Source organism: Vanellus vanellus, assembly GCF_965231255.1.
Source record: "Vanellus vanellus genome assembly, chromosome: 5".
Taxonomy (NCBI): Eukaryota; Metazoa; Chordata; class Aves; order Charadriiformes; family Charadriidae; genus Vanellus; species Vanellus vanellus.
The window spans coordinates 72,401,616-72,423,419 of NC_138910.1; the positions used below are offsets into that span (position 1 = coordinate 72,401,616).

General features: G+C 39.6%; 1 protein-coding gene across 1 annotated transcript; it reads right to left on the reverse strand.

The window, feature by feature from the left end:
• Window positions 1–848: 848 nt before the first annotated feature.
• Window positions 849–21,389, reverse strand: STIL (STIL centriolar assembly protein; the record flags this gene model as incomplete). The annotated part of the gene is made up of 16 exons (XM_082483597.1): window positions 21,367–21,389; window positions 20,166–20,273; window positions 18,582–18,697; window positions 18,285–18,472; window positions 17,055–17,302; window positions 16,164–16,247; window positions 15,954–16,040; window positions 14,154–14,301; window positions 11,880–11,989; window positions 10,938–11,052; window positions 9,070–10,128; window positions 7,548–7,713; window positions 6,559–6,784; window positions 4,440–4,632; window positions 3,580–3,833; window positions 849–1,677 (listed from the first exon to the last, which is right to left on the reverse strand). The coding sequence occupies exons 2-16, from the start codon at window positions 20,255–20,257 to the stop codon at window positions 849–851; spliced, it is 3,915 nt and encodes a 1,304-aa protein (XP_082339723.1). The 5' UTR covers window positions 20,258–20,273; window positions 21,367–21,389.
• Between the last annotated feature and the right edge of the window lie 415 nt (window positions 21,390–21,804).

The window sequence follows — 21,804 nt, forward strand, 5'->3', positions numbered from 1 at the left end:
TTCCACCACCCAATACTGGAATTCTTGAAGTGTTCAGTAGCAAGTGCCACCCTCACACTCCCTGTTAGCCATTCTAAACAGGGACTGGGAAGTGGCAAGTGTTTTAAATAAAGGCTACATCAGACAACTAAAGATTATTATTTTTTTTAATGGAATCTTTGACCTTTATGAGCAATATGTACTTCTTAAATAAATAGAAAACATTCATTCATTAAAAAAAAAAAAAAAAAAAAAATCACAAAAGTTTTAAAAGTGCTAGGTTTTTCCAATTTCCTTCCAAAATTTCATGATACAGAGAGCTATATGTGCCATTTTGGCTGAATTTAAAATAATTTTACACAAAGTAAAGCCACAGTTACACTTCCCCTCCCACCAGACACCCCCCCCCCCATTAATCCAACCATTTCAGCAAATTTCTAGAAATTAGTGCTTTAGCTCTGTTACCTCTGCTCTGCCACACAGTGTCGATGGCTCACAGTTGGCACAAACATGTAAAAGTCAGTGTTTTAAAAAAGTCAAAAGAAGAACACTTAAATAAGCATCGTTGTTAAAAGTATATTAAGAGTACACCTTGGGCTCAAGTTGATTCACCTTTTAGATACTTTAAAAATCACACCTAACTGTAAACAAAAGTGCACACATACTTCAGTGCTGCTCAGCACTGACTCAACCAGGCATTTAGAGGTGGCTGTCCCCAACCTGGGCTGAAAACTCAGTTCTGCAAGTTTTACGTTGCTACAAGAGAGTGACCTCCTTAAAGATAGCTTAATCCTTAGTTTCCTGCAATCTTTTACAGAGAGGTCTCTCTCAGATTTGAAACAGCGGTTGCCAGCCATTGCGGGGGATGTTCAGAACAACTTTGGCAACTGCCTGAGTTGTTTCACATCAAGAATGGTGCCAACAGAATTTATGCTGTTTGACTGGTTTAACGTTTCAAGAGCTGGAGTATGCAGATTTCCAGGGAAGACCCGAATATCTCCTTCGTCTTTCCTGCCAGGTTGTTCAGTGAATTCAACCCTCCCAGGTAACAATTTGGTTTTTGATTTGAAACCCTTTAAAATCTGAACAGAGTTTTCATCTGCTTGATCTGCTCTGGGAGGACAAATTTCATTTGTAATATTTCTTAATACAGGGCTGTTCAATTCTGGTGGGGAAGCATTAGTAGTCAATTCTCTGCTGTGACTTTTTAAATGAATGGGAAGTCTTCCATCAATTCTTTTGGATAATTCAGTCCAGTGGTTGAAGCCATCCAACACAGGGGTACAGTTTTTGTCCAGCACGCTTTTGCTTTTGACAGTGCCAGAATTGCCATCTTGAACCTGCAGTTCCTCTTCGTCTTCACTACTGTCATTGCCCTGTATCAGCCCATATCGCTTCATGTACTTCTTGGTTGCAAAAGACATATTATTTGGTGAAATTAAGCTAAGACCCACCATGCTCTTGTCCATATTTGTATGCAACAGGTCTTGGAAACAGAAATCTGCAGAAGGATTTTGGCCTGAGCGACTGAGAGAAAGTCGAGATAACTGATTTTCACTGAGATACTTGAGCGCTATAGCGTTTGCTTCCATGCTCAGATCAACAACATTAGGAGTTAAGCCACACATGCTGACATTGGCAAATGACATATAGTTTAGTCCAGGAACCACTGCTTCAGGATTTATGCATGCTAAGATGCTGAAATAAAGCATAAAAAAAGTTAGTTTAGCATTACAGGAAAAGTACACATTTCACAATATAATCTGATAATTTCGTTTTGCTTGCTGTACTGATTTCTCCTTCCTTCTGAACACCACAGCTCAATTAGGTTGCTCAGTGCTGAGATCATAATGTTCCACAAACACTAAAAAGCAGCTCTCCAGCTACTCACGCTGACAGTATCCAAACACCGTGTTATAGAATTGATGGTACTCCCTTCCAATTCAATGCTAACCACAGCCCTCGTATGAAGAAGAGGGCTGCCTTCCAGCAGGTTTCACAGCTGGTTTTGTTTTTAAAGCAGGTTTGAGCTCTTGGTCTATTCTCACCAGTGAATGTGACATTACACGTCTCTGATGCTAAGACTTTAGACACTGCCATCCAACCCAAAATTTATACCTAGATAGAAGACAGAAGCCCAGTGACTGAGACCAAGAACATCTCTTTCCCAATGCATGCCGATTCCATCCAGGCTTTTTACAGAAACTCTGACGTAGTATCTGTTTCCAGAAGCCTGCAAGGTTCTAGTTTTTGAAGGCATCCTTCAGTAAGGGAAATGTTCATTCATGCTGTTGCTTGGTGCACCGATTTCTTGTGTGGTGTTTAGTTTAAAGACTGAAAGGACAAGCTCTGGTACACCGGTAGTGGTTATAAACCAGTGCACTTAGTACAAGCATCATACACTAGTTCATAACCCCAAACTCCTTGTGTTGAGAGTTAAAGTCTTCCTATTTTACCGCACATAGATTCTGAAGTTTGCTTAGGGAGAGTAAACTCCTGGCTCAGATGAGCAACCACTGATTATGCTATGGGTTTGCACAGTCGTTTCCTTCTCTGCTGAGGTGTAGACCTTTTCTCAGAATTTTTTATCAGTCATGAACATGGCAGAAGGAAGAATCCCACCCCACTCCCCAAGTTGGAAGAAAAAAAATCCCCAAAATTCCAGTTTTGTCTTACGGGTTCACTTATTAGCATATCATTAACATTAAAAGAACACTGACAGGCTCTCCAGCCAGGAAGGTAGCCTAGAAATTCCAGAAAAATGCCTGATGAAAATCAAAGGAAGAGGAGAGAAAAGAGCTTAGAAACTGTATGACTAGAAACAGCTTTTGACACAGAGCTGAAGAGAACCTCCGTTAGGAGATGGTTAGACATTTTTTTTGTTTACCTAACAGTTATATACTAGTATCAAAAAGACAACAAGGATGAAAGTGAAGCTGTACCAGGCAGTCAACCTATGCCTAAGCAGCTATGTAAGTAAATCCCTGTGCCTTAAACACCTTCTGAAGAAGTTACTTCTGCGCCGCCTTCTATTTCATCAATGCTGTTTCCCTCCCCAGCCACTGCAGCCTCCCTGTTTCAAGTCAAAGCACTCACAATAACAAGTGATTAGGACAGAACCAGTTTTGATTATACATCAAAGCCATGATAACAATTTCACTAATACTGGTGAAGCACAAGACAAGGGTTAAGAAGCAGTGACAAAATATACAGCTACTTAACATTCAGCCTCCCAAGTCCAGTGTTTCTCTGGAATACTTTGACATAGCCCAAAGGATTGAAATCACTCAAGCAGCTTTGTTATTATTCTAGGGAATTGTGTGCTACTGCATGCACAATACTTTAAGAATCACCAGATACTCTAACAGCTAGAGCTACTTGTGTTATATTTAAATAATCTGAGTTTTGCTAGCAGAGCTCTTAAACCTATCTGAAATACCCATAGCACGAGCCAGTGTTTCATCTTTGCAGAAAATGTGGATCAAGTTGCCAAACAAATCCCCAGTGGCAGCAAACACAGTCCCTTCTCTTTGCTCATTGAGCCAATCCTCATTTTTGGTTGGATCTACAAATTACTACTCAAAACAACCAGTATTTTACCTGGCATTCTCCACTTTGTGTGTATTTTTCTTCATTTTGCCAGGCGAGTCAATTGTCACTCCAAGACTCTTCAGTTGCTTGAGTGTAGCACTAATCACACTCTCTTTATCCACCACTCCCACATCAGTCTCTGAAGCCATTTCTGTTTTATCATCAATATCCTGATACTTAGGACCATCATCATTAACAAATTCTGATTTTACAGGCAAGTGATCTTGCTCTTCTGATGACTTTAAGAGGTGGTTTACTTGCCCCTACAGAAAAAGGGAGCAGGGGAGAGACCACGTGGACAAAAAGATCATGACATGCAGGAGCTGCCAAAAATGAAAATCCTGGTTTATTCTAATGCAACTTAAAATACAACAAGATGGGTTAGCAGCTTATTCTGGCAAAGAAGCCAAATTCAGATTCTGTTCAGACGCAATCATGTAAACTCACAGCAGTGTAGTCACACAGTGGAATATCTTGTATTTCAAGCTCTCTGTAAGAGTCTGTTCTGAGTTTAACCACATCACTTACTGATATGCTTCAAGATTAAAGTATTTGCCCTTTAAGGGACTTGAAGGTAAAATGCTGTGCTATTTTAAAGGGTACTAATTTGGGAAGTTAACAACTGACATTATCTTTGAACTAAAGAATTATTTATTAGACAGTACTCCATGTGTGCATGGAAAAGAGTGAAGTACAATAACCTTAAAAAAAATTTAGAACCACAAACTCTGAACTTTTCTATAGGGTTCTACATGTGAACTTGAAAACTGCACGCAATTTTCATTCATGCCAATACCACACCATCACTTCAGCAGCGTGCTGTTCTCACTGTTGCATTCAGTGCAGAATATAAAATTTAAATGAATTACCAGTAAGTCCTGGTAAAGCTTCTGATCCTCTGGCGGATGCCGAGGCAGCAACGAGGTGGGTGGCTCTGAGCTTTGCTCACTTGTTACCACCACGTGGTTGCTGGCTCCCTCTGTTGGCTCTTTCTGTAAAGACACGCCAATACTTTCTTCCAAGGTTGAACTGTGAACAAGTGCTTGGGAAACGTTTCCATTTCTGAAAGAGAACACCGAGAACAGAAAAAGCACAAGTATCACTACATGTGCTTTATCTTTTCATAAACACCAGAAGAGGAGTAGTGGAAACAGATCCCAACACTTCTTGGTTTGTCTGCTGCTTGAGGTTTTGTTGCTTTCTGCAGTCATTTTCTTACAAAAGTCATTTGAGGACTGAGGAAATACACCTCGCAGTGTGAAACTACAACAGCCTGACTAGTTTTTCAAAAGATGATTCGAAAATGGCAATGGCTTCTCTGGACCAGTCAAAACTCAATGACACTCTGACTTAACTTGAGTTTCATCTGCTTTAAGGTTATTAACAATTTGGAGTTTGTCTTATGTTTTCAGCATTTTTATGGACACTTAAAAGCCTTTAGGAGTATCTTCCGTACGTTCTGAAACATGACTTATTGAAAAAGCTGACTTTACCAAGGTGTGTAACTGATAATTAGATTCCTGTGGTAGCTTAAAAACGCTTGGAAAACTTCTCAAAGACACTGGCACAAGTGTACACACATATACAACGCAGACCGAGTATCATGAACTGAGAACAAACACCTAGTTGAAATATTTCTCAATAGCAGATGTGAAAGAGGAACCATAATCTATCCTGAAGTTTCCAGATAAAAAGTGTAAATATTCTAGAACGAGTTACAGTGTGATGCTCCGCATCCCCTTCAGCTAGCTGGTGTGTGCATCGCATAAACCTTTGGAGACCAGACATATCAATAGTACTATCATCCCGAGGAGATCCTTAAGCGACCCTCCTCCCCTTTCCTGTTCCTTCTCAGGAGACAAGTGTAAGATAAGGGAATTTCAGAACTCAACTGATCAATTGCCTGTGTTGAAAGTGATAAGATTTAGATCACGTGACATACTAGATAGTCAATGTAGGTTATCAGTTACTTTTACACTAGCGATTATTCATCATTCCCCAAAACGTTCCCCTCCTCCTCAAAGAAATCTGGGTGACGCTCTACATTCTTACTGTAGAATACTTATACAGCTATTTTACAGGTTTATGAATCCAAGTTGAAGAGAACCTTAAGATGGCATCTTTCTAAAATACAATGTTCATCAAAAGACTGATTTGGATCGGTAACATTTATAGTAGCAGTATATGTTTGCAGATGGTACTTTAATAAAGGACTATGAATATTTAAGTTATAGCTCAATTATCGTAATCTTTCCCAATATGATTATTTTAGAGACTTAATTTAACTGGAAGGGTATTCACCATCCTTTGGCTTTTTATACTTACAGAATATTATATCATTAAAAGCGCTAAATTGTTGAGCTATTCCCTGTGTAAAAATAACATCCATACAGATAATTAAAAATATTTTTAAATCGCTTCCCAAATTACTCGGAGGTTAGTCATTGCACTATACGGAATCTGAGCATAAAAATAATGTAATTAACAGCAGTGAAGTTGTACCTGCATTCACTACACACAAAGTAATTACGTGTAAAACAGAGAAATTCAAGAAAGTCATATAATCATAAATGCCTCATGCTTGGCTCCTCAGAATTAAAAGGGTTCTGAATGCTGACAGGGAAAAGCCACTGTAAGAAAACAACCAACTACATCAGGGTCCCCTTTCCCCCTCAGGATTTAAGGTAAGAAAGGGAACACTGCCAGCCCTGTACATGCTTTTCCAAGTTAAAGGGTTTTGCCATCAGCTGCTGCTGATAGGTAGGCTAGCTAAGCGTGCATGACTGATAAATGCAGACTCTAAAGGCAACTGTGTTTTCGTGAGCTGTACAATTCAAAATATAATTTAAAAACAAAGAAAGGAAGGAACACAACAACTGAAGTCAGGTGACTTTTTAATTCTTGAAAAAAAAAAAAATTATGAAAGTAGTAACTTACATAAGGCAGTACAGCTTATTATGTGAACACAAGATATTTCTAATTACTTACTGGGGAGCGTTCTGATTAGTTCCTTCTTCCACAAGATGAATACTGTCAACAAAGCTGGGCATGTCAACCACCTTTAAGGAAGAAGCAATACTTGTATTACTTGCATCTTGTTCAGCATTAATTGAAATGCTTATGTCTTCCTTAGAAATCTCTTCATCCTCTTTTTTTCCTTGTGGTATGGAGTCATCTTGTTTTTCCGAGGCTGTATTCCAAAATAAGCTAGCACCTAGAAGAGAATTAGAGATTTACTCTTTTAAGGAAAGTCATTACTATCTTCTGAGACCCTTTGGCTTTGTAAAGCTAGAGGAATCATTTCCTCACATTCATTTTTTTTTTTTCCATTTTAAAAGTGATTTAGGGTTTAGAACAGCTTAGAGTTGCCAAAACATCACTCAAGTCCTAGTTTCTTCCAAAGCATACTTGATGAAAATAAATGGTTGTATTAAAGCATTTTAATGCATTGACCTTGAGCCAGTTTGAAAATTTCCTCTAGACTAACCACAATATTTCCATGGATTTAACAGGAACCAATACATTAATATGTAACTCTACAGACACAGCTGCCTAACTTGCTAAAATTAAAGCGAATGCAGTTTCCTCACCATGCATGTAAATGCAAAACTCATAAACAACATCAATAATCTATTTAATAGTACGCCAGATGGGAGAGAAGGTATTACTTTTTAAAACAGTATATTAATTCGAAAAAGATGTGGATTTTTGTCTTTAATAGGGTGAAATTTAAAATATGCTAAAGCTATTAGAAATATAATTCTTCCAGTGATGGCTATCACTGCCCTTGCAGCCCAAAGACAAAAGTAGCTCCAGCCTAAACTTGCAAGTAACACCTAGAGGACTTTGTTGGTTTTTGTGTCTAGGTGCATGTGTATGTTCAGCATTTCTGCAAAACCTTCTCTCCATGCCCTAACAAATCACAGAAACATCCAGAAAAAGTGATGCCAGGCTATTTTTAAAGAATAAAGCATTACCTGTGCTCACAGCAATGCTCACACTTTTCCTCATTTGAGAACCCAGCGAGGCCTGTGTTTCCATAGAAACAAAGTCCCCTTGCTTCTCAGGCTGCGGAGTGTGGCTAGCTGCAGCTGGTTCAGAGGAACAAGCCTGACGAGCCTGTGCTTCCAATAAGCGTTGGATCTGTAACGGTTATCAGAAAGTTATAATTTTACAATAAAATATGAAGTATAACAGGCAAAAGTGAATTACTAAATTAGGCTCCTCTAAGGTCTGGATTCAAATCCAGGCTGCCACAGAAGCCTGATAACCTTCCAGTTCTCAGCAGTGCATGCAGCATAAATCAAACCAGCAATTTTGATGTTGGCAGAGCTAGCAAAGAAGAGGTTTTAAGCATGCTGGCAGAACTACACCAAGACAACTTGAGTAAAGCCTATTTACACTACACTTGTTGGAAGTATTCTCTGTCCCTTTCATTCATATACAAAGCTTATTACCGATTTACCAGCCAAACATTTATATGCCAACTGTCCCTACACCATGCTAAACCAACTTTGTATTAATTACAAAACCAAGCACTCAAATGATAAAATTAAGGTTGCCCAGGCAATCTTCACTCTAGTGTTTGCAACCACCCTGTTCACCCATTAGTTCACAGCTCCAAGGGGAAATACCGTAATAGCAGAGAAGGCTGCATTTATGCAATAAGGAGAGGCTTCCCTCTCTCATGCACAACCCATGCTTTTGAGAGCTTGATTTTACATACAGGAACTGTATCTAAAGCATATTTCATTTGTAATTTTCCAGTTTAAGTGGGAAAAATACGTATTGTGAGCAACTTTCCTATTCCTATCATTCATCACCAGCAGCAGTATTTAAACTCTGGCTCTTTAGCCCCAAATCATACCCTGCAAAATACAGGGCTGACAGTGTAGGTCAAGAGGCTGATATTTTGTAGAAACTTAACCTGGTATCAAAACAGAACTTAGCAAGACCTCCAAAGCTGAATTTTCCAGCGCAGCAGCAAACACCTGATGAATCCTGCCAGTCTGCTGCAAACAGACAACCGCAGTTTTCAAGGCAACAGCCTCAACAGCTCAGGAAACTGCAGGGTGGAAGGCGGGCAAAGCAACACGAGAGTGTTCTGTGCTTCACATGTATGCTTACAATAATTCCAAAGTCTATAGCCCATGCAGTAAAATTTTACATAGGTGAGCATATATATAGGAAAGCATTTGTACAGAAGGCTTATCAATTTGCATTATAAAACAGTGTGCTAAAAGGGAAATCTTCATGTTATGGAAACACAATAAAAAGAAATGCAAGATTTAATTAGGCAAGAGTCAAATAGTTTTAATCTAAGGGACACCAATTAGCAGAGCTAATCAGGATCCCCCTCCATCTCCAAACCGCAGCTGGTATGACAGGGTCTCTTGTTCCAACAAGGATAGACAACAGTTAATTTAATTCCTTTGGCAGGGGAACTATCAAAGCATAATCACTAAGAGGGCAGAGGAGAAAGCTGCCATTTCCACAAACCTGAGCTTGAAGTAATTTGAGTTGTCTATCTTGTTCTGTAAGAACCCGGTATGCATCTGGTGATAATCCCATCATTCCATTATCTGATCCTGCTTTAGAAGTAGGCATGTGCAGGCATGGTGAGTGGGCTGCACAAAACTGCGGACTAGAGGGGCTTGCACTTGAAGGCAGTCTTATTCCAGGCGATAAGCTATTGTCAAGAGAACAGCTCCCCATTTTCCCATGATATCTCATGCTTATAGGGCTGCTTGTGGTATATCCTGGATTGCAGCAAATATTTGGACAAATGATGTTTTGATGGAGCACTGTACATAGATTCTGTTGAGCCACCTCCGATTGGATTTCCGCTGCATGTTTGGGGCTCATTTTACCAATACCTTGCCACGAGTTTAGGGGATTATATTGGAGGGGAGCAGGAAACTGACAATTGCATGCACTGGCTGGACAGCAAGGTGGTACTTGAACTGGCACCTGCAGTTCTGGTGGTCTTCTGCAGCTCTGTGGTGAAAAAGCAGATGTGTAGAGGACTGGCTGCGTAACAGCAGGAAGCTGCTTGGAACTGGATACTGATGTTCTTCTGATTGCATGCTCTCCCTGCTGTGTGACTCCATCAGGATTTAATACAAGTCTTTCTGATGGCTTTCTGGGGTGATGCCCAGATGTATCCGGGGAAGGCACACTACAAGGGGTTGAAGGAGAAGAAGATCCAGAGCTTTTTCTTGATTGAGGGCAAGCTTTCTTACAGTGCAACTGTTGCTGTAGTAAAGCTTGCTTTCCCCTGGAAGGTCTTGAAGCTGGAATTTTCTGGTTTAAATGGTTTGGTAATTGCCTCAAAGGGGGATCTCCCATATTCGCAGAAAAGTTTTGCTTGTCTTCAGAGTGCTGGGTGGGGTAATATGTAGATCCCAAGCACCCTTTCTTTTTATTAGGCTGATGTAGTGCTGAGGGTAGACTTTTAGCATTTGAAGTCCCCATAGGCTTAGGCGATTGTCCTGATTCTATGAAACTCCCATCCAAAACAAGTGACAGTTCAGGAACTGAAGGAAATATCCTGGTAACCTGAAGGGACAATTACACAAACAAGTTAAGATCATTTTTAAGTGGTGTCTTTCAGCTCTCCACATGAAGAATTTCATCAAAGAAAATGTTTTAATCTAAAATCAGTATATGACCATTACCAGCTCCAAACCAACTACACATTGAATACTTTTTTAAAGTTGGAGAATCCAGATATAGAAAAAGCAGCAAGATCTCTAGGATCATTCTTAGAAGACAAAATTACTTTCATACGATATAATAGCCATGTCTAACAAATGAATGCTCCGTGTCATCCTGGAGTGCATTTCAGAGTATGGACCTTTCCCCTTCAAGAAGTGATATTCCCTCTTACTATTCTTGGACCCAGTGGATAAGTGCAACAGAACATATTTTATAATCTACATCTTTCTAGACCTATGCTATACGAGGGCTGCTATTTCATTATATTTGTATATGCTTCAGTAAAAAAAAAAAAGGACAGACCAGAAGATCTTGATTTCATTTACCCAGAAATACACAAGGAGTTCGCTGCCTCTATCTTTGCCTCAGACACCACAGCTCATCCATTTAATGGCACCCAGATTCCCAAAGTAGAACCTACTACCTCTGTACACAAATCCTAGCGTATACAGGAACTAAAGTGCCTACAGTCCCAGAAAAAAGGCAGGTTAACTTGAGCAGGAGTTGGGACTCAATCCGTTTCTTCAGTTCTGTTTTCCCCCGCTTGCACTTTGAGACAGAAGATTTATACTCTCCAGTCCCCTTACAATCAGTTTTGCTGCTGTAAGTGTCACATCTGAGATGCTTAGAACAATTATGTACTTAGTTACCTGTTGACTCACTGGGTGAGGACTTGGAATTGGTCTGGGGGATAAATCCTCATCTTCTACACCAGAGTCGTGATCACTTGCTGACAACTTGCTGGGTGAGCAGCCTTGGGAAGGACTAAAACCAACATAAATCAAACTAAGAATGTTTGCTTGTCAGATTTGGCAGCAGTAACATGAATCTTCACATTTTTCTCTGTGCCATCTACAGTGCAATATCAGCATAATTTTTTCAAGAAGCAGTTGCTATACATCTCCTCCCTGGTTAGCTAGGGAGTTTGCACAGCAAACAGCTCTAAGATCAAATGGTGAAAATGCAAACACTGGTTTTGGGCAAAAAGATACTAACCTTCCCTCCCCACATGCTCAGACATACCTTTTAAGTGACATTCTAACAGCAAAGCACCGATTTATATTAGAAAGATAAGGAGTGCTACAGTAAGGACTGTAACATTGCTTAAAGGAAAATAAAGGCCATCTTAAAGTCAAAGATAAATATTTGATGGATAAGTCAGGTTCTTAAAAACCCCTAAGTTTCAACCTAACCAGATCTTACACCTCTGAAAGTTGGACGGAAAAAGGAATTTTTACCAACTTAAGCAGATTTCAATTAGAGATTTGCTTCAAAGGACAGATCTCACAGAAAGCTTAATACAATGAACTAGGCTCCATCAGTAAGGAAGCCTTTTTAGAAACATCCACTGTATAAATTACAACCACCAGTATCAAGAGTAGAACTACAAATAGGTGCTCTTGGAATATGGTCAGCTTGACCTTCTTACTTGAAGAATATTAACTCTAAGAATAAACGAAAGTACATACAGAGATTTTAATGTGAGAAGATCACTGCATGCACAGCTAAACTGACACCTGGCAGAGCAGAAGTAAAAAAAAACTTCAAGAAATATTTAACTTTCATGTATAAATGACATCTGAAAGATTTACCTTCTGACAGGAAGTTTCTTGCAAACTCTGCTGAAGAACTCGGTTTCTGCATTTTGGTTTTCTGCACTCAACTCAAAGTGGATAGGGTTCTTATCTGAAGGTTCAACATTCTGGAATGAAATTTTCTGTATTTGTGAAGCATGAAACTTTCCACTTTTAATCACCGAGATGCCACTCCCAAAGAAATAATTTTAAGGACATTTATCTCCGATTATGTGCTGCTTGTCATCTACTTTCAATTCTCAATTCTTTCACCACTACAAGGAGGCAAGCGACTTCCCTTCCTGTTTAACACTGTTCCCCCTGCTACTCTAAAGTAGTTGGCCTAATTATAGCCATGACCAGATGCTTCCTTGCTGTAACTGCTTAGATACTCTTCCACAAGCCTTCACCACTATAGGAAACAGCAACTGCTCCTATACTGTTTCACGCACCACAGCTGCATAAGTTCTGGAGACAAGAGAAGTAAGCCTCTTACTAAGAGCCTCATCACCTTCAGAAAGCCAATCTGTATATAGGCTAAAGGTGGAAGGCGGCTCTGAACAGGGAATCAAGGAATTTCAGAGTTGGAAGGGATCTCTAGAGATCATCTAGTCCAACTCCCCTGCTAAAGCAGGATTGCCCAGAGCACGTTACTCAGGACTGTATCCAGGTGGGTCTTGAAAAATCTCCAGAGAAGGGGACTCCACAACCTCCTTGGTCAGCCTGTGCCAGTGCTCTGTCACCCTCACTGTAAAGAAGTTTTTCTGTGTATTTGAACAGAACTTCCTATGTTCCAACTTGTGCCCATTGCCCCTCGTCCTGTCACTGGGAACCATTGAGAAGAGCCTGGCTCCATCCTCCTTCAACCCACCCTTTAGATACTTGTACGCCATAATAAGGTCTCCCCTCAGCCTTCTCTTCTCCAGGCTAAAAAGTCCCAGCTCTCTCAGCCTTTCCTCATAAGGGAGATGCTCAATCCCTCAATCATCTTAGTTGCCCTTCGCTGGACTTGCTCCAGCAGTTCCCTGTCCCTCTTGAACTGGGGAGCCCAAAATTGGACACAGTATTCCAGTTGTGGCCTCACCAGTGCAGAGTAGAGGGGGAGAATGACCTCCTTCGACCCACTAGCCACACTCTTCCCTATGCAGCCCAGGATTCCATTGGCCTTTTTGACAACAAGGGCACATTGCTGGGCCATGGATAATTTACTGTCTACCACGACCCCCAGATCCTTCTCCTCAGAGCTACTTCCCAGCAGGTCTGCCCCTAACCTATACTGGTGCCCAGCATTCTTCCTCCCCAGGTGCAGGACCTTGCACTTGCTTTTGTTGAACCTCATTAGGTTCTTCTCTGCCCAGCTCTCCAGCCTGTCCAGGTCATGCTGGATGGCAGCACGGCCCTCTGGGGTGTCAGCCACCCCACCCATGTTTGGTATCATCAGCGAACTTGCTGAGGATACACTCTGTCCCCTCATCCAGGTCATTAATGAATATATTAAACAAAATTGGACCAAGTATTGACCCCTGGGGGACACCACTGGTTACAGGCCTCCAACTAGACTCTGAAATTCAGTTGGAAACAGAACAGCACAGGATACACATTACACTAGCTGCTTCTCTGCCAGAGCACAAAGCACATGTTGAGCAGATTAACAATTCAACTTCAGGTTCTGCACAAGCCTAGGAAAACACATAAGGAACTGAGATTTCCTAGAATTTCCTCAAACCTTGAGTTCTCTCCCAGACATTGTATCATCAACTTATTTCAAAGAGTTACTCTGCACAAAGATAAATTTTTTCCTGCTTTGTTACTGTAGTGCAGCAAGAGATCTGCACGTTAGTAACCACTGAACTCCCTTTTGCACTCAACTTCAAGCAAAGCCCAAGTTACCTAGGTTTGCTCTCCAGAAAGCACCGATATGCATCACCGATAGCAGTCGTTAGGTGTGTCCAGCATGCACATAGCATACCAGATTAAGAAATGCTATAGAAAATCAGAATCTCTGCTCGTAAAGCCAAAAGGTCACTAGTAAGAAGGAGCACTATGTTTTAAGAGACAGATTTGTAATGCTATTAGAAAAGCAAGGAGTTGCTGACTTTGGAGATCACCGCTCAAATTAAGAGACAAGCTCTAAATTTACAGTAATAGCTATAAAAAGGTAGCTTTATAGAGCTACATTATTTTCAAACACTGCAGTTCCATTTGGCTCACACTATAGTGACTCTTCCTTTAAGTGCTTATGCTAAAAGTACTTTAAAGTACCTTGATGCAGTAGGAAACCAAACCACTTACTTTGAAGAGGTGTACTGTTTCATTGCAAGTCAAGATCTGAAACCCTAGTTCAGTCTGTCCACTGCATGGAACGCACTCGTAAAATTCTGGCTCCTTGTGTGTCAATGAATAAAGCACAATAAGAAAACGCCCAGATTCCGAAAAAACCCTAGAACAGAAAAAAAAACAAATACATCTTAAAAGAAACAACAACAACAACAAAAAAAACACAATAGGAAGAAGGCCCTTTAGTTTCCCAACATACTGAGCGAACTACCACAGTTTAGCAAACTGGTAAATCACTGCATTTTGAGTGGTACTGAGCAGATGGACTTATGACTGATGCCACATGCAAGAATCAAAGCAAAGTAGAGAAATGGGAACAGTCCGTTTACTTTCTAGTTCAAACCTTTAGGATCACTGAGTACTTTAAATGAATTCTGGGAACACTTCAATCATCTCATAGAAGAAAACATCTGTAAAAATGATATTGCGATTTGTTTTGATAATTCAATTGAAGTTGTATTATATACAATTAGTGTTTCAGTTACCCCTAAATATTCAAAAAATGCTCATTAGCAAACAGATTTTTTTCTGAAGAAAAATTATATTGAAGTTTTTTCCACGGGTTAAGAACAGTGAGTAACAACAGTCAACATTTAACACAAGATCAAGGATAATGAAAATAACGTGCATTTCCAGGAAAAGATAGTACTACTTTCTGAACAGTTTTAATTTTTATAGCACTTGTAATGCACTTGGTGGGGGGGGGGTTGTTTATTTGTTATTGGTTTGTTATTTTTTTTAAAGTAATATATGTGATAAAGCGAGCAGTAGGAACAAGATGCTTAAAAAACAAAATTCACATACAACTTTAAAATTATACTTACAACTTTAGAGTTAAAAATGTATGATGCACAGATGAAGCAGTTAGTCTGCAGAGGTTAATTCTGTTTGCATGGTTCATCAAATCTGCCTAATCCACTTCCAAGATGAAATCAGTGAAAGTTAATGAGACTCAAGCATCTAACTTGCCTATCTAATAATCTAATTGGGGTCTTATCTGTATTCGGGCATAGTTAAATCATTAAGAGAAAAAGTCTATTCTGTAATTCAGACACATCTGTTCACCAAAGGCGGTTTTATTTCATAATTTAAGAACAAGTGTGGTCAAGCAAAAGAAATTCTTATGCATACAATGTATTTTGAAGTTTCATTTACCTGAAGAGCAGTTTTAAACCATAAACACCTGAACTCCCTCCCAGCTTCCACATAAATAGAACTTAGCAAATATTACAAGGGAAATGATGTAGATTATCTACTAACATCACAATGAAAAAAAAAAATCAGAATGCAAAAACTATAAAACCAGAATATTTAGCAGGAAGTCATAACAAGACAGTATTAGCTGCAAATCAATATGCTTCAATATGTTGGTCAGACACAGTCAGGGAGAAAGCCTACGTCAAAGAAAACACCCACGAGAAAAATTCAAAACCAAAACCCCACCACCGTTTAAACTAGCATTTCCTGCTTGCTCGCCCATATTTAAACTAAAATGCAGTGACCTTAATGACATTAGTGTTTACCCTCTTCTGTCTTTGAGATATCAGCCCAGCCTTCTAACACTTCAGTCACAGAAAATTTGTGAGGCAGAAGTCAAAACCAGAAAAACAATTAAAACAGATAGCCCCACCTTCTGTATAAATCACAAAATTCCCTCAAATATCTTTGAATAGAGCCCATGTTGTCATGCATTTCTGCGGAATACTTTTTTAGGCAGCCAACAGCTTCTATGTTTTGTAGATAAAAGTGACTTACCTTTCTTGAATTGAAGAACTGAATAAATATCGCACGCAACAGGCCCAGACTTGAGGATTACAGATATGAGTAACTCCACTCAGCCAACTAAAAGTAAGAAGAACTACCCAATTAGAGACAGTTCCATTACCAAGTTTCCACTATGAATCCCTCAAATACATCTCAAATCAATAGGTGTATTAATCTGTACAAACAGAGCCAAACACTTACACTCCAACTAATGGCAGCGTATAAGCCTTGGGATCAGACTCGAGCAGCAAAAGCAATTTTCGTGTCTGGTCCATAGTAAGGTAGCTGAAACAAAGCAGAAGTTGGGGGTTTTCTAGTATTTTGGAAGTCAGTCTTTCAGAAAAAAAAATAAAATAAAAAAATCACAGAGACAAATACCAGTTTAGAAAATACTGTAAGAAAGAAGTTTCCTCCCCCCCCAAAAAAAAAAAAACCAAAAACATTCTTCCTTCACACTTAAAGCAATTCCTCAGCTTTTCATTCATTCCCTGTGTATCAAAGAATTATCAAGGACCATATTTGCTTATTATTGGAGTTACAACAAATCCAGAATTGCAAGTCATGTTAAATTTGAAGAGTAACTTTCCAAGAGGCTTTCACAAAGTCCAAATAAAGTGACATTCATTTGCTTCTAATAATTTCTCTGCTCTATCCTTAGTTCATCCTACTAAATTAGCTATCAGCCAGAAGGATGTTTTCCCAATACTGTCTCATAAGCATGATTAACAGAAAAAGTTTGATTCACATTTGTCTGATTTTCATTCTAGAGACAGCATTGATATTGTTTAAAAAGCTGCATGCTCTTTATATTTACTATGTTAACTAGAGGTTTGTCCCCCTGCCCCAGTAGGAAGATCCTTCTACTGAAGTCAAAAGCGAGAACCAGTTAATATTTTTGCCTCACCCCATTTCCTAATTCTTTTTTATAACATCTTAAATTTTTCCAATTCCAAGAAGTTATGTTATTTTTATGATAGTTATTTTACTAAAAAGCAAAGCAATGGTTGACATCTTGCCTTCCTACCTGCTTTAGGAAACGCAACAAACTGCCAGGCAACTTTGATAGCTTTAGCATCATCACCCTTTACTTACCCACATTTGTAAGTTCCTTGAACTTGTGCAATATTCATAGGACTGTTCAAATTTCTTGCTAGGGCTGTGGGAATAATTGGGACAGACTTCACAGGTGTGTATTCCAAGATATTTGCTGCGGTAATAGAAGCCCAGTAGAAATTAAAATGCAGATTATCCAGGTTTTCTGTGAAAACAATGTGAGCTCTAACAGTGAGCAGTTTAGAAAGATCCAGTGATTCTTTACTGCACAGACTGTGCTGCAGACCCTAGAAGTAGGGAAAAGAGAAAAAAGTTAAATACACAAAATTGTCTTCATAGGACTACCATGATTCAAGTTGCATTACACTAGGAACTCAAATCACTCATCATAGGTATTACTGCAGTAGGCACTGTATAAACAGCCATTAAACCAGGTCTCCAAAGCTCACGGCTGTACTGAATATAATGAATAATGTAAAATACATTTGAAATTAAGCCATGCATATCTTAGCATTGCTTTATGATGTATTCAAAAACCTGGGGTTACTTAAATTATAAAAAAAAAATTAATAAAATAACAAGCAACTAGAAGGCTCGAGGTGATCTAAGTTTTACTGCTTGCATTCAAGAAATTTGTATTTTAACATCTGGATATATCATATTGAGAAAGTTTAGACGTGAAGTAAGCATTATTTGTATTATAAAATACACACAACTACAGAGAAACATTTACAGGAACAGAACGTGTATTTACTAGATTATATGTCTATGGCAGAGCACAGAAGGGGCGAGCACACATTTCAGCTATAACTGCTAACCTACATAGACTTTACAGGCTTTCTTGCAAGTCACTTGCCTAGCAATGCTTTTTATCAGCAATTGCATAAATACTGCAACTCATTCATGACAGATTTGAAAGAAAAGAACGTTTTTTCTTGTTTAAGTAAGTTTGTTGCAATTACTTTTGCTGTGCTGGTTTTAGCGGTCACACCAGCTAAAAAACTTTGGTCAGACAGCAAGATTTTAGTCCAAGATTCAAGACTCTGTGATCCTTAAACACCTGTGAAGGCTAATTGACTTTAACAGTTTCCGGTACACTTTTCAATGACAATTGAGCAGCTCATTTCAGACAACCAACTAAATAGTCTAGCTTCAGCCACAACTTTGCTGCGTTTGCAATTGATGGCACCTGGAAATCAAACCCTATGCATAATGCAATGTCCTGCAGTTTATTGTTTAAGAGACACAAAAGTTGCTAAGGGTGCCTACCTTGAAAGCAAAGCTGATATCTTCAGCACTATGCACTATAATATTTTCTGAAGAAGGTCCCCAGGCATTAACGGTACATGGAATCAAAAAGTCTCCAGGAAGAGACGCAGTTGGAATTTTGCCCGATCCACCAGCAACTTCTCGACCAGGATCAAAGCGGTCTATTGTTAGCGTTATGCCTTCCCCAACTTTAAAATAAATACATACAGTTAGAGTTCAAGAGCAACAAATCAGGCTCCTTGATAATGACTTACTCAACCAACCAATATTGTCTGTCTACCTGATGTTTAAAGTTACCTTCATCTACTGTAAGAGTCCCAAGCAAAAAACAGGAAAATAATTTCTTGTCATTCTGCTTAGCATGGCGATAGGCAAGTCGCAAGGTTTTCTCCATCATAGATAACTTTGGGTTTCTAAAAAGAGACAATAAGCATTTCAGACCTAAATTATTTTTAAAGCTTTTTTTTTAAAAGTATTTATTATATTCCAATAGCTTCCACATTTTTTGTCCTTTAAAAAGAAAATATACATAAACAGCCCAAAGCCCTAAACAACAAAAAGATAAGAATTAACAACATTATATACAATGTCAACGTAATTTTTGCTCATATTCTGTGCAACACCCCAACTATTCATATTCAAAAGAGCCCTGTTTTAACTGGAGCAGCTCCACAAAATGCTCTGTATGATCATCTCAACAAGAATATTTGAATTATTTTTATAGAAGGCAAAAAAAGTTAGAAATACTGAGACTAAAACACATAACCTCTAAAAAGTCTAAATTTAAAGAGCAGAATAGCTTAACTAATTTTGACATGGTATTATCTAATTTTAGCACAGTATTTAGTGTGGATGCTTTTAAAGCAGCAGCAGACTAGGCTCAAATACACAGAAATATAAGTATGGAGAAAGAAAGTAATTATAAAATCACTATTTAGTAAAAAAAGGTAATAAGTTTGGAATCTAGGGAAGTAATCACATTGACATTATTTTAGCTTGAGTTAGCTTATATATTTCTGCCTTGGAAAGAGGTCAAAGTTGAAAGTGAGGCTACTGGTTTATGTGAATACTGTGACGACGGCTCATATCCTACCTGCTCAAGATTAACTAAGTGAAGTGCCTTTACCAAAACAAAAGTAATTTAGTTTAAACTTTGTTAAAACTTGTAGGTTTTAATTATAACTCAAAGAGCACTATGTGGCAAGGACAAGTGGAGGCCCCTCTGACTCGCATATAAGGGCTGTCCACCATAACATGCACATGTATGCCTAAACTTGCTCATATACTTGCTTTAATAACTACAGTAAGATTTTTATAACACCTATATAAAAATTACCCAGTTAAGTTACAAGGATCAATTTTAACCCTCCATTTGTTTTACAAGTGAGGTTTGGAACATCCTGCCCTAGAAATCCACAAGTGCTACAGATTTGCCTACAGGCTCATTCTAAACAAACAAACAAAAAAATCACAGCTTTTGGCATTTTAATCCAGAATCCTGAAGCAAGAAAAATTCTTAGTTTTAAGTTTTACTTGAAGCACATTATCTATACCCAGTTTGTCAAAATATTTTTTCTCTGTAAATATTTAGAAACAAGAAAAGACATGTTAAAGAAAACTAGAACTATGCAGTTATTTTCACACCTTTCCATATGGGAAGGAAACTGTAAGTTACTTTAGACTGAGGCACTTCCAGCACAGGAAGGAAAACTCTCACATCTTTCCCATGAAAATCCCTATATATTTATAATGAACACACCTGTTGTTTCTTTTTCCTTTCTGTCTTGTCATATGCTAGACTCAAAAGATACAATGAGACTTGGAATCATATAATTCTTAATTTATTTTAACCTTTAGCCACTTATAAAAGGTTACTCATACCTGTAATAGGTGATGTGTGAGCCAATGACATCACCCATAGGGACTGGGTCCCAAAGTGCACACTTTGACAGGGGGAAACTGAAAGGGACCATCCTTTCAGGAACAAATCTGGGAAAAAGATCACAGAGATAAAAGAGGAAAATGAAGAAAAACAAATAGGATACATAAGCTGTTGGTACTTTTTTTTAAGTCCAGACCAATGAAGCACAAATTATGTCCTATGAAGTTGTCAAGGATATGAACTACAAAGTCAACACAAAATTTTCTTTTTCCACCTGACAGTTCCTTTGTGTAATCTTGGAAGATGCATAGGTCAAAATACAAGTCAATGAAAAGCTGCTCTGGACATATTGTAGGAAAGGAAAAGGTTCTCTATCATTAGAGACCCCCATGGCACACAGAAAATCTTGATTTAGCAAACTTAACATTAGATCAGCTTCCAAAAGCCCTGTTTTAGTCACTTTTTAAAGCCAGCACTCAATCCACTTAAATTTTGAAGAATTCTGAAATAAAGCCATGGCTCAACTCAAACAATATAGTGCAAAATTTGCCATCAGACTTCAGAGGACTGAAGAAATTAGTACATAATCATGTAAACTTATTTACACAAGCAGGATTACAATTTTTAAGTGTTGCCTAAAACAATTATGCTAGGTAAAATACAAACCATTTGTCAGTCCACATCATTTAGCAGTTATCTCAACACTTTTTAACACATAAACAAGAAGTTCCTTTGTATGTATTTGAAGCCTCAAACTTTGGCAAGATGTTTTCTTTGCATTTCCCAGGAGAGAGCTTTCTCTATTTTTAAGGTGGTCCTCTAAGCAACTCACCTACCTCTTGTGTTTCCAGCGACAGTTAATTGATTCCCATTAAAAGCTAAACGCCCATCAAAATAAGTCCTAATTAAGGCTTATAAAGGGGGAAACTTTTTTAAAACCCCAGTTTTCACTAGTTTTTGGCAAGCCCCAGTTTTCACTAGTTTTTGGCAAGCCCCAGTTTTCACTAGTTTTTGGCAAGCACGAATCCGAAACGCAGCCCCACAGCTCCTTATAACCAGAGCCCCACTCGCAGAGCGGCATCGGGCCCAGCGTGTGCCCCCAACGGGCTGAGGGGCGACGCACCACCCCCCTCCCCACCCCTCGCCACCAAGGGGACAGCGGACCCTCTCGGAGCGGTTTTCCCGACGCGGAGCGGGTACCTCAGGTCCGAGCCAGGCAAAAGGGGGTCCGTACGGGGCGGTCGCAGCTCTGCCCCCTCCTTTCCTCCCCGCCGTGGGGCACCGGTGTGAGGCAGCGCTCGGGCGCGGGGCCTGCCTGCCACAGCCCCTCCCTCCGCCGGGCGCCTGAGGGGGTCTGCCAGCGTCCCCTGAGAGAGAAGGCGAGGGGCCCGTGACAGGCCCTCGCCAAGAGCCCAACGACCGCCCGGAGGCACCAGGAACCCGCCTCGACTCCCGCCACGGCAGGACCGGACGGGACCTGTCCCGCCCCACTCCGGCGCCTTCCTCAGCCCACGGCCGATCCCCTTCGTTCCCCGCCGCCAAGGCCCACCAGCCAATCAGAAGGCAGAGCCGGCCGCGCTCCCGCCCCCACCTCCTCCTCCGACCCAATCGACGCGCGGAGAGGAACGGGCTCGCTCA